This window comes from Mixophyes fleayi, chromosome 4, assembly GCF_038048845.1.
Source record: "Mixophyes fleayi isolate aMixFle1 chromosome 4, aMixFle1.hap1, whole genome shotgun sequence".
Classification (NCBI taxonomy): Eukaryota; Metazoa; Chordata; class Amphibia; order Anura; family Limnodynastidae; genus Mixophyes; species Mixophyes fleayi.
In genome coordinates this window covers 142867076-142894076 of record NC_134405.1, presented here as the reverse complement: position 1 = coordinate 142894076, position 27001 = coordinate 142867076, and the positions used below count along the sequence as shown (strand labels likewise).

The window sequence follows — 27001 nt, the reverse complement described above, 5'->3', positions numbered from 1 at the left end:
TTGTCCACTGTCCCATAGATTGTCCACTGTCCCATAGATTGTAAGCTTGCGAGCAGGGCCCTCTTACTTCTCTGTCTGTATGTCTTGCCCAGTATTGTTTTATTAATGTTTGTTCCCAATTGTAATGCGCTATGGAATTTGCTGGTGCTATATAAATAAATGATGATGATGATGGACTCCAGTGTCTTCCTGCAGACCGTCATACCTTACACAGATCCTGCTCCAGTGCTTCCCAGCTCTTCGGGACCTCAGTGCTACACCACTTTGCAGACCTTTGCACTCCTGTGTACCTCTGATTTATCTTATCGGTTACCTGGACTCCAGTGTCTTCCTGCAGACCATCGCACCTTCCACAAATCCTGCATCAGGGCTTCCCAGCTCTTCAGGACCTTGGTGCTACAATTCACTGCAGACGAGTGTACCCCTGTGCACTCTGAACCCCCTATCCAAATTACCTTGTTGTCAGCGCTTCTCCAACCAGCTGTATTCTTCTCCCGCCGTAGCTCTTGGGCTCTACACCTGGTCTTGGTTGTCACCCACTAGAGGGCCACAAAGTAAATATTCCCTTGTGGGGATCCCTGGCGAAAACCTCCATCTCCATTAGACTCTGCGCCTCTTTGTGGGTAGTGCCTAGCCAAGCAGACCCTAATGTCCATCTGATTCAGAGTTTGTGCCAGAATGTTTAGAATTACATATCAATTTGGTCAATGTTTACAACTATAACTGGAATTAATCAACTGGATAATCTCCATATGTCAGCGGTTCCCAAAGTGTGCTCCGCGGCTCCCAGGGGTGCCGCAGTGCTGTGGCCAGGGGACAAAAAAAAACAAAAAACAACTTAGAATCCGGCGGCGCCCCGGAAGACGTCATCACACCAAGCCGTCTTTCTCTTTTGTGTAAGTGCCAACTCACACATATTTTAAGAAGCATGCAACTCAAAAGACACATGTGGCAGCACAAGTGTACCCACACATTTTTGCTCATATGCAGATTGCATCTTTAAGTTCAACTCTACATCAGTCCCTTAATGTATGTTGGTTTAACCCATGTTTACAAACAGCAATATTCATTGTTCTTCCTTCATTACACTTTCCTTACCTTTTAATTGTACACTATGCACCTTCCTCCATGGCTCCCACCCTCCTCCTCTTTCTTAGCAGATGCTCTTCCCTCCCCACATTGGTATTACTTTAAGCTCTCTGAGCTCTGTTTCTCCTTTCTGCTTCTTTCTTCAGCTCTGTTCAAAGGCCCATCTGACCCTCCAACCTAATTATGGATAACACCACAGTGTGACCAAGTCGGGCCATGCCAAGAACACCAGAAGACCGCCACCTTCACCCAGATCATTGAAAAGTACAATAGTAAGTATCTATCATGCTCACTTCAATGCTTAGGACTAATTCATATTGCAATGTGCACCACAATACACCACCAGTTAATTTAATGCCATTTTCATTCCTGTAGTACCATTCAGCTGATACTGGATCTTGAATCCAATGCAAATATTTTGTTTCTCCTTTAACCACACAATATAATGTAGGCAAGACAGATTCCACAATACACAGGACAGAAATTGTTTGTCATGTATGAGGTTTCCATATATCCTTGTTATTATATCAGAATTGCTTTGGTTAAAAGAAACATACAATTAATTTCATTATACTGCTGTATAAGTATGGTTTACCATTTGGAGTATTCTACACTTAGCTGCCCTAGGCTTGAAATATTTTTTTAAAAAGTTTGTACATTCTAAACTATTTGGCATATTTTTCATAAGAATTGGCAGAGATTCCCTGATATTATGTGATGATGTATGTATTGTTATTTATTGGTTTATTTGTTTTGGATGAATGATATGCAACAACAGGCTTCTTTCTTATTAATAACTTCCTTACTATTGCTCCCTGTTAGCCTAGACAGTTTATATCCAAATCTGTTAGGAAAAGGAAAGCAGTTAAATATATTAGAGTGCTGTCAGCATCCCTACTAACCCTGGTTTACCATTCATTTATCACATGTGCAGTGCTGGCCTAGAGATGATCTTGTCACACACACAGGAGTCCTATGTGTCAAGCTCAGTCAACACACAGGAGGGGGTGACAAGTCTACAGCACTAACGATTCTAATCCACAGGATAACGAGTCATTAGTGACAGCATCAATCTGTGGGCAGCCTTTCGGAGATTATCACAGATGTAGTATATAGTGCTCCTATAAAGGAATCAGGAAAAGTAATCATTGTGTGCATGCACATTGTAATAAGAGAATCTGCTGCATAGGTTTCTCTTTATAAAGAAACCAACATAGCACTGTCTATTGAATGGTGTGCATGGAGATTATACAGCTAGATCAGCTAAAATACGATGCAGTAGAGACATCAGGGTGCTATCATTTTTAAGGAATTAGCCACTGGTTCATATGCATGTTCCCAATAATGTTACCTATATTCACTGTGAAACATATACCTATGTATCTTCAAGTATGCTGATGGTTTACCTGTGCAAATACAGGTCCTATAAGTGGAACAACTAGCACACAATGTGACAAATTCGTCGGGGTGCTATCACTTCAGAGAGAGAATCACCGATACAAATATATGTGCAAATGCAATGAGAATAAGTATAGAGTAGAAACATAGGGTCACTTTAAATAAAAGGATTCAAACTATAAATAACTGGATGAATACCATTTATGAACTCTAAAACATAGTTTAAAATATTAAATTAGCCATTGGGGTGTTTATGTATAAGGCAGTTGTGAATTTAATGAATAAGGAGTCACAGTTAATCTCATTCTCCCACTAAGTAATGAATGAAGGTTGTGAAAATAACAGGAAAGACCTCTGTAGAATTGCAACAATTATTATCAATGTAACCAGACATTATGGTATTTAGGATAAGTATTATAGACAACAGTGGTACTGGTAAGAATCAGGTGTCTAAAACTGCATCAGACGGAACCTCTGCAAATACCATTAGAATAATAATAATAATGACTAGTACTACTACTCTAGCATCTGAACTTCGCTACACGGAAGAACCCATGCAAATTGGCTGTTCACGTATATCTCCTGAGGAAAGGTATCGACGCCTGAAGAAACGGCTATGTCTTTACTGTGGAGAATCTGGACATCTACTCTCTGCATGTCCCAAGACACCAGGAAACGCCACCTCCTAGGAAAAACAGGGAGGTCAGCCTAGGATCCCAGTCCTCCTCTCCCTGTTCGACAGAAAGAACCTGAATTTCTCATGGCAATCACTCTTTTTTCCTCTGATGGTCCTCAACCTCTGTCTGGATTCGTGGACTCGGGATCCGCAGGGAACTTCATATCTTCCAGTTTGGTGTCTCGGCTCCGTTTGAGTACTATGCCTTTGCCTCAGCCGCTGACGCTTACCGCAGTAGATGGAAACTGAGTCTCTAATGGTTCTATCACCTTCATCACCGTTCCTGTTCGGCTGATGGTAGGAGCTCTCCATTCAGAATGGATTAAGTTTCTAGTTCTCCCGCAATCCATTAACCCTATTATTTTAGGTCTACCCTTGCTAAGGACACATTCTCCTCAATTCTATTGGCATTATGCCCATGTTACCTCCTGGGGTTTTTCTTGTAAATCACGTTGTTTGACAACTATTATTTCTGGTAAGCCAGTCATTTCCTGTTGGGCTGTGTCTTCCGGTGACCTTCTCCCCAAGGTATACTCTGAATCCTCAATGTTTTTAGCAAAGACACTGTGGAATCGCTTCCTCCTCATCATCCTTGGAACTGTGCCATTGATTTGATGCCAGGCAAGAGCAGGGTTATTACTTTATCTGTACCAGAGACCCAGGCTATGTCTGAATACATTTCTGAAAATCTCAAACAAGGTTTTATTTGCAAATCATCTTCTGGGAATCAATCTAAAGTTCTCCTCAGGATACCAGCCCCAGTCAAATGGTCAAACTGAGCGGGTCAACCAGGATTTGGAGTTCTACATTCAAACAACAATCCCCTTGGAGTAAGTTACTTCCTTGGGCAAAATTCTACCACAATAACCACCTGCATGAATCCACAGGCATGTCCCCCTTTTTCACCTTTTTTGGGAGACATCCGATTTTGCCTACCTTCTCGGACTTACCTGACTGTACTTGACCGTACCAGCAGCTCAAGATTTGGTTCACAATTTTTCCTTAATCTGGTCTCAGGTGCAAATCAAGTTACAACACTCTCGGAACCGTTACAAACACTTTGCAGATCGCCATTGGAAGAACATCCCTGTACTCCATATTTAGGATAAGGTATGGCTTTCCACTCAAAATCTTAGACTCAAAGTGCTATCCATGCTATCAATGAATTTTCCAAGAGATTGTCTTCTTTTTTTTGAGACAAGAGATCTCTAGTCAGCAAAGAAGGAAAGGGGGTACTGTCAGGCGCCCTTCCCGAACTGTGCATATTTGCCGGGATTGGACGCCTGTTTTTCTGCTGAATCGCATCCCGTTGCCAGTCAGTATGGTTCAGCCCGAGTTGCCACTTAATGCAATTCAGCTCGAGTTGCCACTTAATGCGGTTCAGTCCAAGTTGCCACTTAGTGCTTTCCGCTCTTGTGAGGCGCCGTCCCTGCACTGTGCATATGTGCTGGGGACAGACCCCTGCCTCTCTGCTGAATTGCGTCCCGTTGCCTAGCAACGAGACACAATTGCGGGTAACGCAGTGCGCATGCGCAGTAAGCCGCATTCCGTTGCTAGGCAACAGGTAACCTCTCTCCCCCGGCATGTCGGCAGTCAGGTGCATCTGACTGCCGAAAATCTCCTTTCACCAATCAGGGGCCAGGTTAGGATATATCTGGCACCTCCTCACAACAATTTGGTGCCAGAGTATTGGTTCTCCAGTCTCCAGCGTTCCAGTGTCCTACTTCTGTTTGCTTATTACCATTGCAGACTTTTGGCTTGTTTCCTGACTATCCCTTGGCTTTGTGATTCAGCAAGTTCCTGACCTCGGCTTACTCTGACCATTCTTCTGGTAACTCCCTTTTGTACCTCGTTTTGGCTGTCTTGCTGTCTTGCACTAGCTATCCTGCCATCCTGTGTCCGCTCCATTGCATTGGTTACTAGTTGGGAGAACCGCGACCTGCACACCTCATGCAGCCAAGAACAATACCTCCTTGCAGGGGTCCCTGGTGAATACCGGGGGGGTGTTAGACTCCGTGCCTCCCAATCTAGTTGTGTCAATACCAGTCAGTGGCCTCTTCAGTACTACTAATGTGACAGCTCTGAGGCTTCTCACAGTGTTGTAGAGTCTGGGCCTCCTGCCAAGTCGTTTGCCCAATCCGGGCCTCCTGCCAAGTCGCCCGCCCGGTCCGTGTCCTCCTCCAAATGTGCCCAGTCTGAGCTGCCTCTTGCCGAAGGTCTCCCATCTGAGCCGCCTCCTGCTGGGGATGTCCAGTTTGAGCCATCACCTACCTATGAGGGGCACATTTCTCAATTTAGTGCTGTACTAGGGTTCTGTGCCTCATATTTCTTCACAGTATCTGGTCTGGTCAGTGACCCAAAGAGGCAGGTTCTGTTCTTGTTAGCAAATTTTAAAGGAGAAGCCTTGGAATGGGCAAACCCTTTGGTTGAGAATAACCATCCCATCTTATCTGACTTGCAACCATTTGTTGAGGCAGTTATCAGCAAGTTTACACCATATTCCGCAGTGCCATCTTACGACTCTTCTGTGCCTTCGGCAGTGTCATCTATCACCCCAGTCCAAGAACTACCATTGTGCTCCTCCCAGTTGGTTCAGGCTCCTATTCAGAAGAAATCCCGTAAAAAGAGAGGATCTAAGAAGAGAGGAGCAGTGACTCAAATTCACTCTGGTATGATATCTTTCGCCTTTCCATCCGTGGACGAGGACTTCTCTTCCGGACCCCCATTATGGACTATGATTCTGATGAATTTAACCATTTTTGGTAATACGGGTGTCTGGAATCTGCAGTAGAGGGGGGGGGGCCTTCAGCCCTCTACATTACATGCTGCTTTGCATTTGCAGCTCCTGCCTTCTGGACTTTGGACTTCATCATCATCATCATCATCATCATCATTTATTTATATAGCGCCACTAATTCCGCAGCGCTGTACAGAGAACTCATTCACATCAGTCCCTGCCCCATTGGAGCTTACAGTCTAAATTCCCTAATATACACACACTCACACAAAGACAGACAGAGAGGGAGACAGACAGAGACTAGGGTCAATTTTTGATTGCAGCCAATTAACCTACCAGTATGTTTTTTTGGAGTGTGGGAGGAAACCGGAGCACCCGGAGGAAACCCACGCAAACACAGGGAGAACATACAAACTCCACACAGATAAGGCCATGGTCGGGAATCGAACTCATGACCCCAGTGCTGTGAGGCAGACGTGCTAACCACTAGGCCACTGTGCTGCCCATACTTATTATGTTATGTTTATCTGACCGTGACTCTGTTCACCAGAGGTGCAGCTATTGTGCCTTTTTCCTTCATTATTGCAAGGGGTTAACCTGTGTCACAAATTACCTCCTGTACCTGGGAGTGTTTGTACAGACCACAGTTGGAACTATGCTCAACTTTAAATCATGCCCTGGAGGCACAAAATACCTTGGTCTTACACCGGTGTGCCTAGATGGCCTGCACAGTGCACTTTCAGGAAATTCAATAACAAACTAGATAAGCGACCAGGTCTCGCAGAGAGCAAACTCTGCATAAGAACCACAGTGTGCATAGCTTTAACCGTCACAGCAAAATCCAACCTCCTGACACTTTAGGACAACCTCTTTTATTAAATTATACTTTTCCGTTTTTGTCCTAAAATACTATTCAGTTTAGCCACATTTATGACTTAAATTAATCAGAAGATGTGGAACATTAGGACTGCTTTTATTACACTTTTGCGACTTTTTTTGTAGGTGCAGTTATTCATTAGATTGCTAAGGGTTCTCATAGAAATGCGCTGTTCCTTCAAAGTCCAACATAAAGGAGCAATATGGGTCCTATAGTATACAACAAGACCTGAATACTCTCAGCTCTGAGCTGATACAACATTCAAGTCCTTTTATGGAGTCAAAATGAAATCTCTGCAAAAGTATTTTGTAAGGAATGCATGCACTCAGCCAGAGCAACCTTCTGCTCCTCTGCAGCCATCCCCACCTTGCTGCATAAACTGGAAATCTAGATGCATTTGGCAAATGGACCAAAGCTGATCATGGACAGCACCTTGGCCATTTTTCCAACCTCTCTGGGCCCAGTTACCAGAGATGCAATTTTTTAAGGTTCTATACCTTTGGCTGGATATTTGTGATATCACGTGTAAAATGCATATGAAAGATAATATGCGTAAACCACAAATGAATGTGCTTAATGCGCATAATCAGAAATATCATGGCTTAGTATCTTCTCTCTGTTCCCACATCCACAAGCATTCATTAACAGTCAGGAAGACAAATGTTTGGTTACTGATTGAAATAGGCCCATTGCATGGCACCAGGCACACAATGCCATCCAAGAGTGGGGTGGGAGATACTCTTATTACATATACTGCTAGCTTTTATACAGGTAAAGACTCATCCAGCTTCTTTGAACTCAGGAAGCCATTTAGCTATGATTCTATATTACATCTTGTGCCTCCTTCAGATACTTCATTTCAGATCATTTATCACATTTTAATATGAAAATAAAAAGCTATTAAAGCGAAGTCAATGTTTACTTATTTTGTTTTTAGGTCCATGTTTCCCAGTGTTCTAGTAGTATAAAAAAATTAATTGCCCAAATCATCATCACCATTTATTTATATAGTGCCACTGATTCCACAGCACTGTACAGAGAACTCACTCACATCAGTCCCTGCTCCATTGGAGCTTAAAGTCTAAATTCCCTAACACACACACACACAGAAGGACAGATAGACAGAGAGAGACTAGGGTCAATTTTAATAGCAGCCAAGTAACCTACCAGTATGTTTTTGGAGTGTGGGAGGAAACCGGAGCACCCGAAGGAAACCCACGCAAACACGGGTAGAACATACAAACTCCTCACAGATAAGGCCATGGGTCGGAAAATGAACTCATGACCCCAGTGCTGTAAGGCAAAAGTGCTAACCACTTAGCCACCATGCTGCCCTAATCCTAACTAGGTGTTAAATAATAGGTTAGGTTAGGATGACAAGTCCCCTTTAAACAAATGTAAGTATTTCTATTAATGTACACATATGGGATCTATAATCTGGAATGCTTGGCACCTAGGGCTTTCTGTGTAAGAAGTTTTGATTTAATTTGGAGCACCATGACCAAAATATATTATAAATGACCCCCGCCTTTCCCCTCCTCATTAAATTACTTAGCAGTGCACCTCACAGTAACTAGAAAAAACATCGCTCAACATGTATAAATGTGTATAAAATTTTCTTCTTCTACTTTCTGTTTCGTGTTAAGTTTCTGGATAATGGGTTGTCCGATAACAGATCCCATACCTGTATTATAGGGGCATCATATTATATATGGCATTTAGTGTATAATGAAATCACTGTACTTCATTGTGCTGTCTTACTCCATTTCTGAACTTTCCTTGTTTCCTACAGGCTCTAAGCTTCGCACTGGACGCCAGAACACCTTAGCTATGCCTCCCCCTTCAGAGATACTCCTGCTAACACTCAGCCTGACCTTCCAGGTGACCTCAGGTACTATTGTATATATACATTGTGTGGTGTCAAGCAGAAAACTAAGGAGATTTAAAAGCATGTTCAAACAAAGTGGGTTGATATCTCACAAAGAAAATGGGCAAATGACAAGTTGTATATACAAAAAGCTATGTGTTCTTCCGGCGTGAAGTATAGAATTTATATTTGGTCATGAAAATATAAAATGTATCACTTTTTCCTGAACTCCAGTTTTTGACAATGCTCTTCTACATCTACAGCCTTAGTTTCTGAGTTTATATTGTGATGATATTCTGTTTCCGTCAACCCCCCAACAGAAATCCTGGAAATGTGGGTGTTGGTTTACACTGTCAATGAAAAGTTTAAAAATCTAATAGACACGCACAGCTCCATCTAACCAAAATGCAATGCAGAGCTAATTCTGATGACCACTATACAAAATACACAAAGCATTTTGCTGCATGGTATAGTATAGAGCAAGAAGTCTAGTGACCAATATACAATATCTGTTCTATTGACAACTATATGCTACAATCTGGTGGCTAATATACAATACAGATCAGATTCTAAGGTGGTAAATAGACAATATAGACAGCAATCTGGCTACTACACAATACTGACTCCCATCTCTGGGGGCTAACATACAACACAGATCTCTGTGTGACTAATATATAATAAATACAGACAGCATTGAGCGAACAAAAGCTCATATTGTTTCTTCAAGTCTCAAAATCCTGTAAAACAGAGGGAAATTTTGAGCCTAAAAGAGCCCTATGGGAAATCAGTGAGAATTGACAAGTCTGTGTATTTCATGTTGTATCTTAAAGGAAGGGAAATAGATACAAATCACACACAATAAACAGTATATAAATATACAATATATGGACAAAAGTATTCGGACGCTTGATCATTACACCAACAGGGACTGTAATGAAATTGTATTCAAATACATATACTTTAATATGGAGTTGGTCCCCCTTTTTCTTCGATAACAGCACTCTTGTTGGAAGGCTTTCCACAAGATTTTGGTGTAACAACCTGCCTCCTGGACTTTTGGTCTTTATTATTTGTGGTTCTTTTATGTGTTGCAGCAGTACCTCTATTCACCAGAGGTGCTGCTATTGTGCCTTACTTGTTTGTATCAGGGGTTAACCTGCCCTGTAATTATTCCTTGCACCTGGGTGTGTACCTTCTTAAACCTATCATTCCCAGCATACACTGCTGGTTATTGTTGTCATATCCTGATGTTACACTCTGTGGTCACTTCCTCCTGTTGTGCTCCTGGATTTATGCTGCTTGAGATCTATCTCAACATACATTCTGCTGACCTGTTTCATCTGTGAACCTGGGACTTACCTGTGCATTTCCCTGTACTTGCTGCATGGAATCATCCCTCACCTCCCATTTACCTGCAACTGCTGTATATCTGGTAATTTCTGCAAGCTTATTATTACATCTTCTGTTCATACTCTCAAGCAATAAACATTGTATGTTTTTTTTACCTTATCCATGGCTCCTTGGCTGTATTCCTACATTGATTCGTGACATTTGGAGTGTTTCTGTGGGAATTTATGCCCATTCATTCTGTAGAGCATTTATGAGGTCAGGCACTGATGTTGGATGAGAAGGCCTGGCTCGCAATCTTCATTCCAGTTTATCCCAAAGGTATTCGATGGGGTTGAGGTCAGAGCTCTGGGCCAATCAAGTTCTTCCCCACCAAACTCCTCAAACCAGGTCTTTGTAGTCCTTGCTTTGTACACTGGGGCACAGTCATGTTGAAATAGAAAAGGGCCTTCCCCAAACTGTTGCCACAAAGTTGGAAGCATAGCATTGTCCAAAATTACTTTGTATGCTGAAGCATTAAAAATGCCCTTCACTAAGGGGTCTAGGCCAGACCCTGGAAAACAGCCCCATACCATTATCCCTCCTCCATCAAACTTCACAGTTGGCATAATGCAGTCAGGCAGGTAACGTTCTCCCAGCAGCCGCAAAACCCAGACTCGCCCATCTGACTGCCAAACAGAGAAGCGTGATTCGTCACTCCACAGAACACGTTAATTTATTTATATGGCGCCACATAATCCGCACTGCTAACTTATATTATTATTATTCTTTAATTCTGAAGCAACAACATTTTTAACAGTACTTTGCAGTAAGACCAGACCTACATTGTCAATTCTGACATTTGCCAGAAGGCCCTAGAAGTTGTTAGTGGCTAGCCTAAGTTTTCAAATGTTTATGAGAATGAGTTGCTTAGCCTCAGTTGCAGCCACTGTATGGTCTACACTAAAGCCACACTATTACTCGGTCAGTGTTGTGCCAATAAATAGACCCAGTTATACAGAGCCCACTGTGATTTCATAGGCTGAGGATATATTTGTTTAACTAGGGTCTGGCACCTTAAAGTATTTAAGTTTTATCTCCATGTACATGTGTACTTTGTTTGGGTACACATCTACACCTGTTGTCATTCGGAAGTTCAGTGTTGCCAATGAGATCATCAGTTTGTTCAGAGCAGGCCATATTAGTGCACTTATCAGGTGTGAGGCCTACATGAGACAAGGGCAGTGTCATGATGTGAGAAGGAGAATGAAAGCAGGAAAGAAGCCACACAGAGTGTCAGGCGCCGTCTCCGTCATACTCTCTCTCAGCGGAGACGGACGCCTGTCACAACCGCTGTGCCCGGACGGTTGCCGGGCAACCAAATAGCCACGCCCCCCAACCCTGTCGGGCGCCTGCGCAGTAGCTCGTCCCGTTGCTAGGCAACAGGACGCTTTCCCCGGCACTTCCTGTGCCTATTCCACAGAGCCTATCAGCTGCCTTCTGCCTCTATTTAAACCTGGCTCTGGCGCCATTAGGGTGCCAGAGTAACAGGTTCCTGCCTCTAGCTCCCACTGTGTTCGTGCCTCGTGTTTGGACCCGGCTTCTACAACCATTCTCTAGTCTCTGCATTCCTGTTGTGACCCGGCTAGCTGACCATTCTCTATTCTGTGTGACCCATCGTGTTCCTGCGACCTTGGCCTGTTTTGACATTGCTTTTGGATTCTCCTTCTGTACCTCGTATACCGATTGGCTTGACCCGGACCGTCTGACTCCTCTTCACTACACCAGTAACTGTCTGATAGGACCGTGACCTGCGTACCCTGTGCAGCGAAGCCCATACCTCCTTGCGGGGGTCCCTGGTGAAAACCAGGGGTACGTTAGACTTCGCACCTATCTGCTCAGTAGTGCTAATACTGGTTAGTGTTCCTCTCTAATCCGTGCCTGACACAGAGTTAGAGAATGGAAGGAGTGTTACTCATTGAGCTTGCTCCTCTGGTTTGTCATCCATTCCTTCTGCATGGGGCTTTCCATGGGTTAACGTGTCACCTTGTATCTAAATGCTAGGTTCTGCAACAACTTTGGCACCACCTGGTGTACAACCTTTACTTCTGGTGATGAGAAGCAGGTATTAAGATTTTACCTGCTAAGTAGGCCTCACCAACCCCTCACCTCAGCTAAGATGGCTGACATGCATGTTTGAGCCTTTAGAAACCTCAAAATGTGGCCTGCTAACTGCCTAAATATATATGTCCTATTCCATGGTTTCTGAGTGCAAATTCTACAGTTTGCCTACAGTGAACAACTAAAATTCTCCCTTCCTGCCCTAACCACAGCTATCCTGTTGTCTATGCTTTTCGGTTTGGCTATAACAACCTGTGGGACATCTGTTCTGAGCTATGTGCAATCCTGATGTGCTACTACTGTCACACGTAGGAAGACTAGGATGAAATATATCTCTATAAACGTTCATACATCCAACTTGTTTCATTTTAGGCAAGTACATGAATGTGGAGTGGCACACTTTGTGTACTGAGGCTGCATTTTGGTATCATAATGGCCCAGGATAAGGGGATTATATTACAGGCAGATTACATACAGTGATGTAATGAAACAGAAGGGATAGGGCCCTTTTCAAATTAACTAAATGTACTTGGAAGAGTTGACACGTAAGGTGATAGGAAGTAACAATGGCATGTTGCTTGTAATGTGACCTGGAAATCAAGCTTCATAGGGATCAATGGTTAAAGTCTTTTTTTAATATATATTTGGATTTGAATTTCAAAGTGTCTGAATGTGGCCATAGATATAGAATAATGTGGCTTGTTTCACATCTACAAATAGTTTAGGATCAGAGTCTTGACTCATGCAAGAGAGCAGTTTTTATTTATAATTTTAATATTTTTAATGCAATTCAATAAGCAACATTTCTGTAACTTTTCTGATGCTCAGGTGACCAGTGCTCTGGGGGCAGCAACATCTTCACAGAGATACTAGAGAACAGCCCTAATGGGACTTTGGTGGCTAACCTGAGCATGTTCGGAGACCCAGTGACCAGCACAGTAAAACTCTGTCTGAGTGGCACAGATGCTGATTGGTTCTATCTGGAAGGGAAGAACGTCTGGCTCAATGTGTCTTCTGGAAAAACACTGGATAGAGAGGTAATAGAGGATCAGTGACCATGGGGCTTAGATCCATATTTTAGAAATTAGTAAAATAAACTTTGTTATACCAATTCACCATATACTTAAATACCCTCTATTTGATCTATAAAGAGCCATGGACATTTAGGTTATGGTGAAGAAGAAAAAAGGATTAAAAAAAGTCATAAATCCAGGACTGTACACTGAATATCTTTTGGTGTCTTTACAGGTTCTGGACTCCTCAGTTCTCCTAGTCACTCTAACCTGCTCTGAAGAAGGATTTGCAATGGTAACATATAATTCTTGATGCTATAATATATTTATGTAATTTGTGTATTATATGTAAAATATATGCTTATATTTGTGAGTAATTATGTCATCGCTTGTATTGGAGAGCAGTGAAGTCACCTCCTATTTAGAGAGGAGTGATGTCACTTGTGTCACATGACTCCTTTTTAAAGTGTTCATTGATGGAATATATACTTATCAGGGAAGATCACCTCCTACCAACAACTCTATTGGTTTTAAACTAAATCTTGTGTATTATAAGTAATAATGTGCTCCCTTACTGAAAAATAAAAAGAATATTAGAAATAATCTTGGCGTTCCATTACCTGTATAAAAGCACTCAGCCTGTGGAAATGTGCTATTATGTGGTCTATTATGTGGTCATGTAACTCCTCTTATATTGTACAGTTGGGGGAACATTATAATTACATAAAACAGGCACATGTGCACACCTAGCAACAATCCTGATTTAAAAATCACAGCATCTTGGGCTACGTACCTATTTATTCACGCCACACTCACAAATAGCGAGGCCACTCCACCTGAATGCAAGAGCACCCCCTTTGGAGTGGAGAATTATGGACCCAGGATGGGTGATAAGCTGGATTAGTGTTTGGTTTAAAGCTACTGGATTCTTATTACCTGATGCCACAGTTTGTATTTCTCATGGCTGATACATATATTATTATTATTATCATTTATTTGTTAGGCGCCACAAGGTTTCCGCAGCGCCGTACATAATACAAACAGGAGACCATACAGGGTGACACAGTACAGAGCAATAAACACAAAGTATCAATACTTCAGGAGAAAAACACTAATATATAAGTTAAATCCTCTCTCTCAAGTATACCCATGACCCAGCACAAATTGCTGAAAGATCTTATAAATGGGAAGGAGCCATTGGATGTGGTTTCTGCTGGGTCATCCTCAAAATGCTGCACAAATGGGCACTTTGTAGAGAGGTTGGAAAGTGTGAGTGAGTGAGTGAGTGAGTGAGTGTGTGTGTGTTTGTGTGCGTGCAGTGGAGGACCTCTTGGCACTGCCACATTATCTTTCTCTTGCTCCCCCCAAATGATTGTCAAAATGCATCACATTGTAACCTACTTTGTCTACCTGTAGCATTTTGATGATAATGTCCTTGTAGGAAATTGTTGTAGTCATTTTTATTGGTGATTTGTCCTTTGCTATATAAAGACACACTCACATATATAAAGATTATTGCTTGAGATGTCATATGTATTTGCGGCTTCAAGCTCTTTCACATGGGCAACAATTATGTTCATTTAAGCAAAAATCAGGTTAAGTATGTGTCACGAACTGCCGTGACTTTGGGGTGTTCGCTGTATGAGGTCACACACGATTTCAGCCCGCAGTCTCTCTCACCTATCACACAGTCTCTCTCACCTATCACACAGGTTCTAGACCTACTGAATCGCCCCCAACACAGCACTCTCACACCTCCGACACTTCAGGTTCAGCCACCACCTATTGGGTACGGGCAATAGGACCCCAATATACTGGCACACAGGCTTCTAGTTATCCACAAACACAGATTTTTAAGCAAACTCAAATGGGACGGCATTCACAGGGGCAGTGTGAATGCTGATGTGGGAGTGGAAATGTCCCCTGGGTGTCACCTCAGGTTTGTTCAAACTATTCCTAAGTTTTGACTTGTTGGTAATTCTTCACAGATATATCTCAGAGAAATAACACCCCCCTCAATAAACCGGTCATAATCTCCTGCACGTTTAAATACCAAATATGATAAGATTACAACAATATCCAATCTCATCCTGAAATACATGTGACTATGGTTGTTCCCTGTGTAGTTGGCATCTATGTTTTAAGACCCTTGTGTGGTTTTTGCCCCTCAGTACGGAGTGCAATCCAGATTTACCAAAATATGAACTATGACAACATTTTCCTTTGAAGGTCATATTTCTATATACCTGTATAGGCTTTCACATGCTGCCTACCAGGATCTCCAGCTGTGATTAGCACCACAAAGTCTATTCAAGTGTCTAAAGCGAACATCCTGGAAGCTGCTAAAGTGGCAGGCTTATCTCCACACACTGGGATGTAAAAAGCCATCAAACACAATTCCATCAGACTCTGCATCTTTAACTTTTACACTAACTTATCAATGGATTCATTTGATACAACCTATTTACACTGCAGTTATGAATTATCCCTTATAAATAACTACAAGCTCTCTATGTTCATGACAGTATGTGTATAATATGTATGATGTATATATTTAAATATATGTTAACATGTTAATTTTTTTTATTCAGAATGACATGGGCAGAAATCCTACGTTTATAAGGCTGCAAGTTATAAAACCCACCTACTGCATTACATTGTATTGCCAGATGGGCATTAGTTATACTGTTGGAAAATAATCAGTAATAACTCTCTCTGAGGCACTATATAATGTTTGAATTGGGTCATGATAGCAAATATTTATTTAAAGCAACAGCTCCATGAAGACATTAGGGGCCTGATTCATTAAGGAACTTAAATTTGCATCCCTTGCATTGTAACATGGTTTTGTCCAGGAGACTTAAATAAGAAACTTCTTAATTTAAGTACCTTAATGAATCAGGCCCCAGGTGTGTTTTTTTTTTAACATAAATCACTGTGACAGGCTATAAAAAGAATCTTGTTAGTAACATTTTTCCTTAGTTTGCTTCTTCAGGCTGCCATTACTGAATTATAGTTCTACACAGTTTTCACAGTGTGGTGCGACTATCATGGCAACCACAGTCACATCATGACACATGATCCCATGATGTAGTGAGCCGAGAGGCTTTGAAATGACCCTCTGAGCTACCCCCCCCCCCCCCACACACACACACACATACATACATACATGCATACATACATACATACATACATACATACATACACTGCCATCCCATGATATGCAGAGAGTCTGTGAGTTTGCGATTGTGACTGAAGACATACTTGTCTGCCCTCCAGAGAGGAAGGAAAGGAGGTAATGCTTTGCAGGAGGACAACTAAGATAAAGGAGATGCATGATTAAATAGGTACTTGCTATTTATAGAAATAAAGGTTATGTGGGATTGTTATTTTAACATTTGAGACAACAGCCAACTAGAGGTTTTGTGCTTGTAAAGTACTAATAAGTAGGTAGGTGTAAGGAGATAAGGGGTGGAAAGAGGACCTTTTCCAGTTCAATCTTTGCTGTGACGACCATTATCTGCACCAGATAACAGGACTTTTCTTAAACTTTTAAGGAGACAAGACAGTTCCCATGCACATTGCACCATGTAAAATATGCATTCATTAATGAAGAAAGGCAGCCTATACAGAGCTATATGGAGGACGGGGTACCTCTGAGAGAGATGGGGTAATGTCACAGATTGGCTAACAGCGAGGAAATATCCTACATTTAATAAATATTCTCATTAATTAATATATAAATAAACACTCACAAAGGTAGTTTAGTGTTTACCCAAGAAATACTATTGTATTCTGATCTAAATTATTACTATCTATCATTCAGACACATACCATAGCAGACATCCTAGATGTAAGTTTTACAATCATATACACGGTACATTTTAATTTTGTTCGGTGGTAGTCATTGCAGCGACTACACACAAACCCGACACCAATTACCCCGACATGGATTACCCGAACTTCTGAACCCCGACAGAGCGCTAAATCCAACTGTTGAAGCGTTACTAAAATACATTGTACAGCTGCCGCCTCCTGGCATTACCCCTTTAACACCAGAAATACTACTGTCGCCCTTGAAAGTGACGTCATTTAGGCGTCCCGCTATCTTCATTTGTCGCATTGGAGAAAGTTCAGTTTTTTCAACAGTTGGATTTAGCGCTCTGTCGGGGATCAGAAGTTCAGGTAATCCATGTCCTGGTAAGTGGGGTCAGGTCTGTGGTAGCCGCACTACTGTACCCAACCCAATTTTGTTCTAGCCCCTTACATGCACATTCTGATATACATGCTTACAGTATAGATATGCACTTAGATAAACATCATATAATTTTAACTATGGTTCTGATATTTTTCACAGTATATATTACAATGGCAAATGGAACAGTAATCACAAATTTGTCACTATCAGATACCACCTCCTCCCCCACTTCTGTTTCATCTCCTCTCTGCTAATTAACTTCTCTACTTTCTGTTTCCTATTTCTAGGTCCAGTATCGGATAATAGTCCAAGTCCTGAATGAAAACGACAATAAGCCAAGTTTTTTGGAACAATCAATGTCAGTTCAGAACATCAGTGAGGTGATCAAAATGTATATTCTCCTACTGATAATGTTTTACATCTAATTAAGCCTAAGCTGGCCACATACACTGCAATATCACAGCCAGTGGTGTAGCAAGCAGCCATGGTGCCTGAGGACAACACCTGCTCACATGTCCATCATATTCCTGTTGGTACAATAGAGCACACCAAAGCAGAGCATTGGCATGCTGCCAATGGGGGCACGGACAGTGTCCAAGAGGCAAAACCAGTGCTAGGCCTCCCTTCAGCCACCTCTCCCCCTCCAAACTCTCCAGACAATGTATAGATGGAGGGAAATTAGTTATATACATATACCACACAAACATTACCAAGTAGTCAAAAAATAAATACACTTATACTTTTACCGTGGTGTGGAAAATAGGAGCTGCAATGTTACATCTTGTGATCAGACACACAGAGGAACTGCTGCTTCTGTACCTGCCACTTTAACTATGTAAGGGAAGTGCAGTGTCAGGAGAGAACAGTGTGTTCCATGTGCTGCCTGTCTTTAAATGGTCTTCCTCACTGTACACCAATGAGGAGGGAGGGGATGGGGTACTATGATATGAGTCAAAACACTTATTGGGGGTGTGTTGCTGCCATATTTGTTCACAGCTGAGCTACTGCAGTGCCCAGAGCACAATGGTTGCTCCGCTCATACTACACTTCTGATCACAGCCAATATTGGGCCTTTGGCTCAATATTGCATGGTGTGGTCCCAAAGCTAATTAAAATCAATCTGATTATTATTGAAAATGTTAGTTAATGTGATCCGAAATGACTGCTGCCAGCCTGTGTGCACAGTCATTTTCCGACCTCTCTACCAAGCCCCATAGCACATAAGCTGCTCATGCCCTGCCCCGAATGTCGGATCTTGTACAATTTCCCTCCTACATGTGTGGCTAAACCGCCCCCTGACCATGTTGCTTGGGCCAAGCTGTAGGAATAGTCCATGTGTGGCCATTCTCAAGGATCAACCTGGCTGCCATGGCTACATTGTTCACACAACTATTTATAGAATTATAGCTTCCCCAGCTGCACCACCAAATTCCTAGAAGATCATTGTAGTACAACAGTAAGAATGATAACAGCAGCACACCCACATATTTATGCTTAATTACCAGAGTGCATAGAAAATGAATAAAATTGTTTTGTCATTCTATCTTTGTTATAATAGAGTAATAAGATAATGTATTTTTAAACACAAAACCTTGGCTGTTTAGCCACCATATTTTCTGCAATATGATTGCTTTGTCTGTGCTACAAGACGTTCTATGATGGGTTATATACATAGTACTCTTCTGATGTGACACCTTTCTCCTACAAGATTAATATAAAAATAAACCTGTCACTCACCGGACTGTGAGTGCTACTTCTAAGGTAGCTAGGAACCGTGTCCGTCCATTATAATGAGGTACTGCGCATGTGCAGTCCCTTCTAACCTTCAGTTCTGTTCCTTTAACTTAATTGGCTGATCAGGCAACACTCCCTATATTAAGCACCTGTGGTCAATACCACGCCTGATCTTGGAGTCTCATTCCTCATGAGTCTCTGAAGGTGTTCCAGTGCCTCCTCGTGTGATCAGCTTATGCTGATTCCTGTTTGCCGTTTGTGGTTTCCAGACCACTTCTACTCCTCATGTTCCTAGTGACTTCAGCAGCTGATTCCTATCCGCTGCCTCCGTATATCTACAGTTACAGATTACTGCAAACTCTCCTGTGCTTCATCGTGACTCCAGCAGCTGATTCCTATCCGCTGTCTCCGTATATCTACAGTTACAGATTACTGCAAACTCTCCTGTGTTTCATCGTGACTCCAGCAGCTGATTCCTATCCGCTGCCTCCGTATATCTACAGTTACAGATTACTGCAAACTCTCCTGTGTTTCATCGTGACTCCAGCAGCTGATTCCTATCCGCTGCCTCGGTATATCTACAGTTACAGATTACTGCAAACTCTCCTGTGTTTCATCGTGACTCCAGCAGCTGATTCCTATCCGCTGCCTCCGTGTGTCTAACAAGTTACAGATCTCTCCAACTCTCCTGTGTTACATCGCTACTGTTCCAGCTGATTCCTGTTAGCTAGCGTGTCTACAGAGTCCTGCTCGTCTCAGCGCTCCAGTCTGCATTCCACCTGCCGTCAGCTGACCCGCTGCCTACTGCTTCTACAGTGTGTCCATTCGTGTCAACTTGCCTGTTAAGCATCGAGTCTACGCTCCTCGGCTTCCAGCTCTGCTACATCGCTTCAGCTCTCCCGTGGTCTCCTGCTGTTCAATTCGATATACTTCTGCTTCCTGAGTATTTTGTCGTCCTTGCTGGCCTACCTACAGTGCGCTGCACCTACCTGCCGCTTCCACTCTGCAAGGACTTCTCATCTCCTCAGTTCACTGCCGCTCAGGTATCCCTGCAGCTATCTCTAACGGCCTGCTCATCTGAACCACGGTATGCATACTTCTCATTGACTGTGCTGGTGTATTGCATATCCATCTGGACTGAGTTGTTCTCCTCCGGAGTTCCCATCCTCTGAGACTATTGCTATTATTGACTGTGTTTCCTTTTGCTGGACTATTCTAGTGACTTTGTTTATCTGTGCAGTGCTGTTCATTCATTATTATTATTGTGTGCAGTTCAACGTGGGATCAAGTTCAGTGTACCCGTGTAGACTCTGCATAGCATTTATCTCCTCGTGTCCTTCCTCACATATATATTCAGTGGTACAACTTGCTAGAGGCAGACCACTGATTCCTGTTTCCCTGTGTCACCAGTTGCATATATCTTCTCACATAAGCAGTGGTACAACTTGCTACACGCAGACCACTGACTTCCCCGTTACCTTCACCTGGATTCCATTCCTTCACTACAGACAGCGGTACAACTTGCTATATGCAGACCGCTGACTTCCACCTCCTTATTACTCCTGGACATTCTGTCTCACTATAGCAGTGGTACAACTTGCCGTGCGCAGACCACTGACTACCCTCACAAGTCCTTGTCCATCCAGATCCTCGTGTTCAGTTACCTATTGTTTACCAGTGCTGCTAGTCATAGACTTTCTGAGCATTCTCTAACCATCTGCTGTTTCCAGTTCCATTATCACCCTGTCATCAGAGTATCATATACCAACTCTACTTCTCTGATAAGACCATCAGCGGGTGATACTGGGTAAAGACCCCTAGTGCCCGTGACAGTAAGATCAGGCCATGACAGACCCAGATTCGGAACCCACAGCTAAAGAGATGCTGCAGCATCTGGTCACCTGTGTGGAACAACAGGATGTTCGTCAACAACTATTACTACAATGTTACTAGACGTTAGTCTCCCAAAGAACGTCTGGGCAGAATATTACAGCTTCTGTTGATGCTCCTGTGCTTTCCTCCGTTTCCCCAGTGCCATCCCAGGTGTCTACGGCTTCCACGCTTCACCTGCCAACTCCGTCAAAGTATGATGGAGATCCCAAAACATGTAGAGGTTTCCTCAACCAATGCTCAGTACATTTTGAGCTCCAACCTCAAAACTTTTCGACTCATCGTTCCAGAGTGGCCTATCTCATCTCATTATTCTCCGGACAAGCTCTCGCATGGGCTTCCCCTCTGTGGGAAAGAAATGATCCGTTGTTACAGGATAGTGCCAAATTTATTTCCATGTTTCGTAATGTATTCGATGAACCAGGTCGTGTTATTTCCGCTGCCTCCAGCATTCTTCGTTTACGACAGGGTTCTCGTACAGTAGGACAGTACGTCATTCAATTTAGGATCTTAGCCTCTGAGCTTCAGTGGAACACTGAAGCGTTAATTGCCGCCTTCTGGCAGGGGCTCTCAGATAAAATTAAAGATGCACTGACTATCCAAGAACTCCCTACGTCTTTAGAAGATTTGATTTCTCTTTGTCATCGTGTGGATCTCAGATTTCATGAGAGGGACTCTGAGAGAACTACTTCAGCTAAAACATCTCTTCGTTCCACTTCTCAAATTCGTCCTGCTTCACCTCCGGTAATACCGATGGAGATTGGACGTTCCAAACTAACCTCTGCAGAGAGGAATCGAAGAACTAAGAATAGACTTTGTATCTATTGTGCTGATGCCACACATATGCTCCAGTCATGCCCCCAAAAAATCGGGAAATGCCAGGCCCTAACTAGTTCTGGAGAATTGAAGTTAGGGTCCCTGGAGTCCTCTCCATCTTCTACGAAATCAAAAATCTGTACATTTGACGTTACCATTTCATTTGCTACTAAGTCTTTTGAGTCCCAAGCTCTGATTGATTCAGGAGCTGCGGGAAATTTCATTTCTGAATCCCTTGTAAATCAATGGTCCCTACCAGTGATTACCCTGAAGACTCCTATTACGGTGACTGCTATCGATGGATCACGTATTATCAACGGTCTCATCACCCAAAGTACGTCTTCAGTAACCCTTCAGATTGGTGTCCTACACCGAGAAGAAATTTCGTTTTTAATCCTTCCTGTTACTACAAGTCCGATTGTTTTAGGCCTTCCATGGCTTCAATGTCATTCTCCCCAGATTGACTGGCGTACTCCTCAAATTACGTCTTGGGGACCTGAATGTCACCTGAATGTCTTTCTCGTGTTGTTCCTCGTAAAATACAGCAAACCTCCATTTCACCTTTCTCACCGGGACTTCCTCCTCAGTATGCTTCATTTGCCGACGTCTTTGATAAAGCTCAGTCTGAACGTCTTCCCCATCATCGTTCATGGGATTGTCCGATTGACCTGTTACCTGGCAAGACTCCACCTAGGGGTCGTGTGTATCCACTTTCATTACCTGAGACTCAGGCTACTGCTGAATACATCCAAGAGAATCTCCAGCGAGGATTTATTCGACCTTCTACTTTTCCCGCTGGAGCTGGGTTCTTCTTCGTGAAGAAGAAAGATGGATCATTACGCCCCTGCATAGATTTTCGTGGACTTAATGCTATCACTATCAAAAATCGGTATCCCATTCCTCTGATTACTGAGTTGTTTGATCGGATCAAGGGAGCCCGGATTTTTACTAAGTTGGATCTTCGTGGTGCCTACAACTTGATTAGAATCAGGTCCGGTGACGAATGGAAAACAGCTTTTAACACCAGAGATGGGCATTATGAATACTTAGTAATGCCCTTCGGGTTATGTAATGCCCCTGCTGTTTTCCAGGGCTTCATTAAAGAGATCTTTCGGGACTTGTTATATGTATGTGTCGTAGTATATCTGGACGACATACTCATCTTTTCCCAAGACCTGCCTTCACATCACCAACAAGTGGCCGAAGTTCTTTCCAGACTCCGGAAAAATTCATTATTCTGTAAATTAGAAAAATGTTCATTTGAGTTGCCCCAGATTCCATTTTTGGGATATATTGTTTCCGGAGTTGGTCTACAAATGGATCCAGAAAAGGTGAATGCTGTGTTACTTTGGCCTCAGCCAACTACTCTTCGTGCCATTCAGCGTTTTTTAGGCTTTGCCAACTACTATAGAAGCTTCATTCAAGACTTCTCTACAATTGCATCTCCCATTGTGGCTCTAACTCGCAAAGGGGCCAATACTAAGCAATGGTCATCTGAGGCTCTCCAAGCCTTTCAATTTCTTAAAGAGTCCTTCTCCTCTGCTCCCATCCTTCGACAGCCTGATGTGACGCTTCCCTTCTTCCTAGAAGTAGACGCCTCTAATGTTGGTTTAGGAGCCATTCTCTCCCAGAAATCGGAGCAACAAAAATTCCATCCTTGTGCCTTTTACTCTCGGGGTCTTCTGCCTGCGGAGAAGAATTACACCATCGGGGACAAGGAGTTGCTGGCTATTAAAGTAGCATTGGAGGAGTGGAGATATTTGTTAGAGGGAGCTCGTCATCCGGTGACAATTTTTACGGATCATAAAAATTTGTCATACCTACAGTCTGCTCAATGTTTAAATCCTCGTCAGGCAAGATGGTCTCTTTTCTTTTCCCGTTTTGATCTAATCATAACCTTCAAACCAGCTGCAAAGAATAAAAAAGCAGACGCTCTATCTCGAGCCTTTGTGGCGTCCTCAGACGTTGAAGAGATTCCCAACCACTTTATATTAGACCCCAAATGTGTTTCTCTGGCTGCTTCTTCCACTAAAGTGCTACCATTTGGGAAGACCCTCGTGCCTCCTGCTCTTAGGAAAAAAATCCTTTCATGGTTTCACTCTTCTCGTTTCTCTGGACACGCTGGTGAACGCAAGACCTTTGAAATCCTCTCTCGAAGTTATTGGTGGCCTTCTATGAGGAGAGATGTCAAAGAGTTTATCGCGGCATGCGATTTATGCTCCCAGTTCAAGACCCCCCGCAGAACTCCAGCGGGGTTGCTTCAGCCACTACCCATTCCATCTAAGCCTTGGACCCATATTAGTATGGACTTTGTTACTGAGCTTCCTCCTAGTAAGAATTGCAACACCATTTGGGTAGTGGTGGATAGATTTTCGAAGATAGCGCATTTCGTTCCCTTGTCTGGTTTACCTTCTTCTTCTACCCTGGCTGAACATTTCAATAGAGAAATTTTCCGTATCCATGGATGTCCGTCCGAGATCGTGTCAGATAGAGGAGTACAATTCGTTTCCAGATTCTGGCGGGCCCTTTGCAAGACCTTGGGCATACGATTAGCACTCTCATCTTCCTACCATCCTCAATCGAACGGACAAACTGAAAGAGTCAACCAAGATCTTGAGACTTTCTTAAGGATGTTCTCGTCAGCCAATCAAGACAACTGGGTAGAATTACTTCCTTTGGCTGAATTCGCTCATAACAACATGTACCATGAGTCATCATCTAAAACTCCATTCTTTGTGGTTTACGGTCACCATCCGTCTTTCCCGGAATTTCCTGCCCTCCCGCCCACCCAAGTTCCTGCTGTTGAGACTTTGTGTCAAACCTTCAAAAATATTTGGGCTCAGGTAAAAACCTGTTTAAAGAAGACATCTGCCAGATATAAGTCTTTTGCGGACAAAAAGAGACGGGCTATTCCACCACTGAAAGTCGGAGACCGGGTGTGGCTATCTACTAAGAATATTCGTTTGAAGGTTCCATCCATGAAATTTGCTCCCCGTTTTATTGGTCCATATAGGATCATTCAAGTTATAAATCCAGTTTGCTTCAAACTTTTACTTCCCAAGAGTCTTCGTATTTCCAACGCCTTCCATGTTTCCTTGCTCAAACCTCCCATCATCAACCGTTTCTCGGTCCCTCCTTCAGCACCTCGGCCACTTCAAGTTCATCAGGAGGAAGACTTTGAGATTACTCAGGTTTTGGATGCTAAAATTTCGCGAGGAGTTCTTCGTTTCCTCGTGCATTGGAAAGGCTTTGGTCCTGAGGAGCGTTCATGGATCAAAGCTGAAGATCTCAACGCTCCAGCCCTCTTGAAAAGTTCTATACCAAATTTCCGGACAAACCCGGTTCCAGGTGTTCTGTGCCCACCTTTAAAAGGGGGAGTACTGTCACTCACCGGACTGTGAGTGCTACTTCTAAGGTAGCTAGGAACCGTGTCCGTCCATTATAATGAGGTACTGCGCATGTGCAGTCCCTTCTAACCTTCAGTTCTGTTCCTTTAACTTAATTGGCTGATCAGGCAACACTCCCTATATTAAGCACCTGTGGTCAATACCACGTTGCCTGATCTTGGAGTCTCATTCCTCATGAGTCTCTGAAGGTGTTCCAGTGCCTCCTCGTGTGATCAGCTTATGCTGATTCCTGTTTGCCGTTTGTGGTTTCCAGACCACTTCTACTCCTCATGTTTCTAGTGACTTCAGCAGCTGATTCCTATCCGCTGCCTCCGTATATCTACAGTTACAGATTACTGCAAACTCTCCTGTGTTTCATCGTGACTCCAGCAGCTGATTCCTATCCGCTGTCTCCGTATATCTACAGTTACAGATTACTGCAAACTCTCCTGTGTTTCATCGTGACTCCAGCAGCTGATTCCTATCCGCTGCCTCCGTATATCTACAGTTACAGATTACTGCAAACTCTCCTGTGTTTCATCGTGACTCCAGCAGCTGATTCCTATCCGCTGCCTCCGTGTGTCTAACAAGTTACAGATCTCTCCAACTCTCCTGTGTTATATCGCTACTCTTCCAGCTGATTCCTGTTAGCTACTTCAGCGTGTCTACAGAGTCCTGCTCGTCTCAGCGCTCCAGTCTGCATTCCACCTGCCGTCAGCTGACCCGCTGCCTACTGCTTCTACAGTGTGTCCATTCGTGTCAACTTGCCTGTTAAGCATCGAGTCTACGCTCCTCGGCTTCCAGCTCTGCTACATCGCTTCAGCTCTCCCGTGGTCTCCTGCTGTTCAATTCGATATACTTCTGCTTCCTGAGTATTTTGTCGTCCTTGCTGGCCTACCTACAGTGCGCTGCACCTACCTGCCGCTTCCACTCTGCAAGGACTTCTCATCTCGTCAGTTCACTGCCGCTCAGGTATCCCTGCAGCTATCTCTAACGGCCTGCTCATCTGAACCACGGTATGCATACTTCTCATTGACTGTGCTGGTGTATTGCATATTCATCTGGACTGAGTTGTTCTCCTCCGGAGTTTCCATCCTCTGAGACTATTGCTATTATTGACTGTGTTTCCTTTTGCTGGACTATTCTAGTGACTTTGTTTATCTGTGCAGTGCTGTTCACTCATTATTATTATTGTGTGCAGTTCAACGTGGGATCAAGTTCAGTGTACCTGTGTAGACTCTGCATAGCATTTATCTCCTCGTGTCCTTCCTCACATATATATTCAGTGGTACAACTTGCTAGAGGCAGACCACTGATTCCTGTTTCCCTGTGTCACCAGTTGCATATATCTTCTCACATAAGCAGTGGTACAACTTGCTACACGCAGACCACTGACTTCCCCGTTACCTTCACCTGGATTCCATTCCTTCACTACAGACAGCGGTACAACTTGCTATACGCAGACCACTGACTTCCATCTCCTTATTACTCCTGGATATTCTGTCTCACTATAGCAGTGGTACAACTTGCCGTGCGCAGACCACTGACTACCCTCACGTGTCCTTGTCCATCCAGATCCTCGTGTTCAGTTACCTATTGTTTACCAGTGCTGCTAGTCATAGACTTTCTGAGCATTCTCTAACCATCTGCTGTTTCCAGTTCCATTATCACCCTGCCATCAGAGTATCATATACCAACTCTACTGCTCTGATAAGACCATCAGCGGGTGATACTGGGTAAAGACTCCTAGTGCCCGTGACAAAACCCTTTGGGAATGGTTTACAACCATGGCACTTCACTAATTAGTAGACTTCCTTTTTGACTGTTGTGCTTGGATTTGCTTCTCCTTTGTCATTCTATAAAAGCAATATAT

General features: G+C 43.2%; 1 protein-coding gene across 3 annotated transcripts in view; it reads left to right on the top strand.

The window, feature by feature from the left end:
- Positions 1–1214: 1214 nt before the first annotated feature.
- The window catches only part of LOC142152178 (cadherin-related family member 5-like), a 49969-nt gene continuing 24182 nt past the window's right edge, over positions 1215–27001 (top strand). For 2 of the 3 annotated variants that reach the window (XM_075208535.1, XM_075208536.1), the window contains exons 1-5: positions 1215–1361; positions 8570–8668; positions 12920–13128; positions 13340–13399; positions 17590–17682. In XM_075208535.1, the coding sequence (XP_075064636.1) occupies positions 8608–8668; positions 12920–13128; positions 13340–13399; positions 17590–17682 (423 nt within the window). In that variant the 5' untranslated portion in view covers positions 1215–1361; positions 8570–8607. The remainder of the gene's footprint in view (positions 1362–8569; positions 8669–12919; positions 13129–13339; positions 13400–17589; positions 17683–27001) is intronic. The other variant, XM_075208534.1, reaches the window with a different exon arrangement.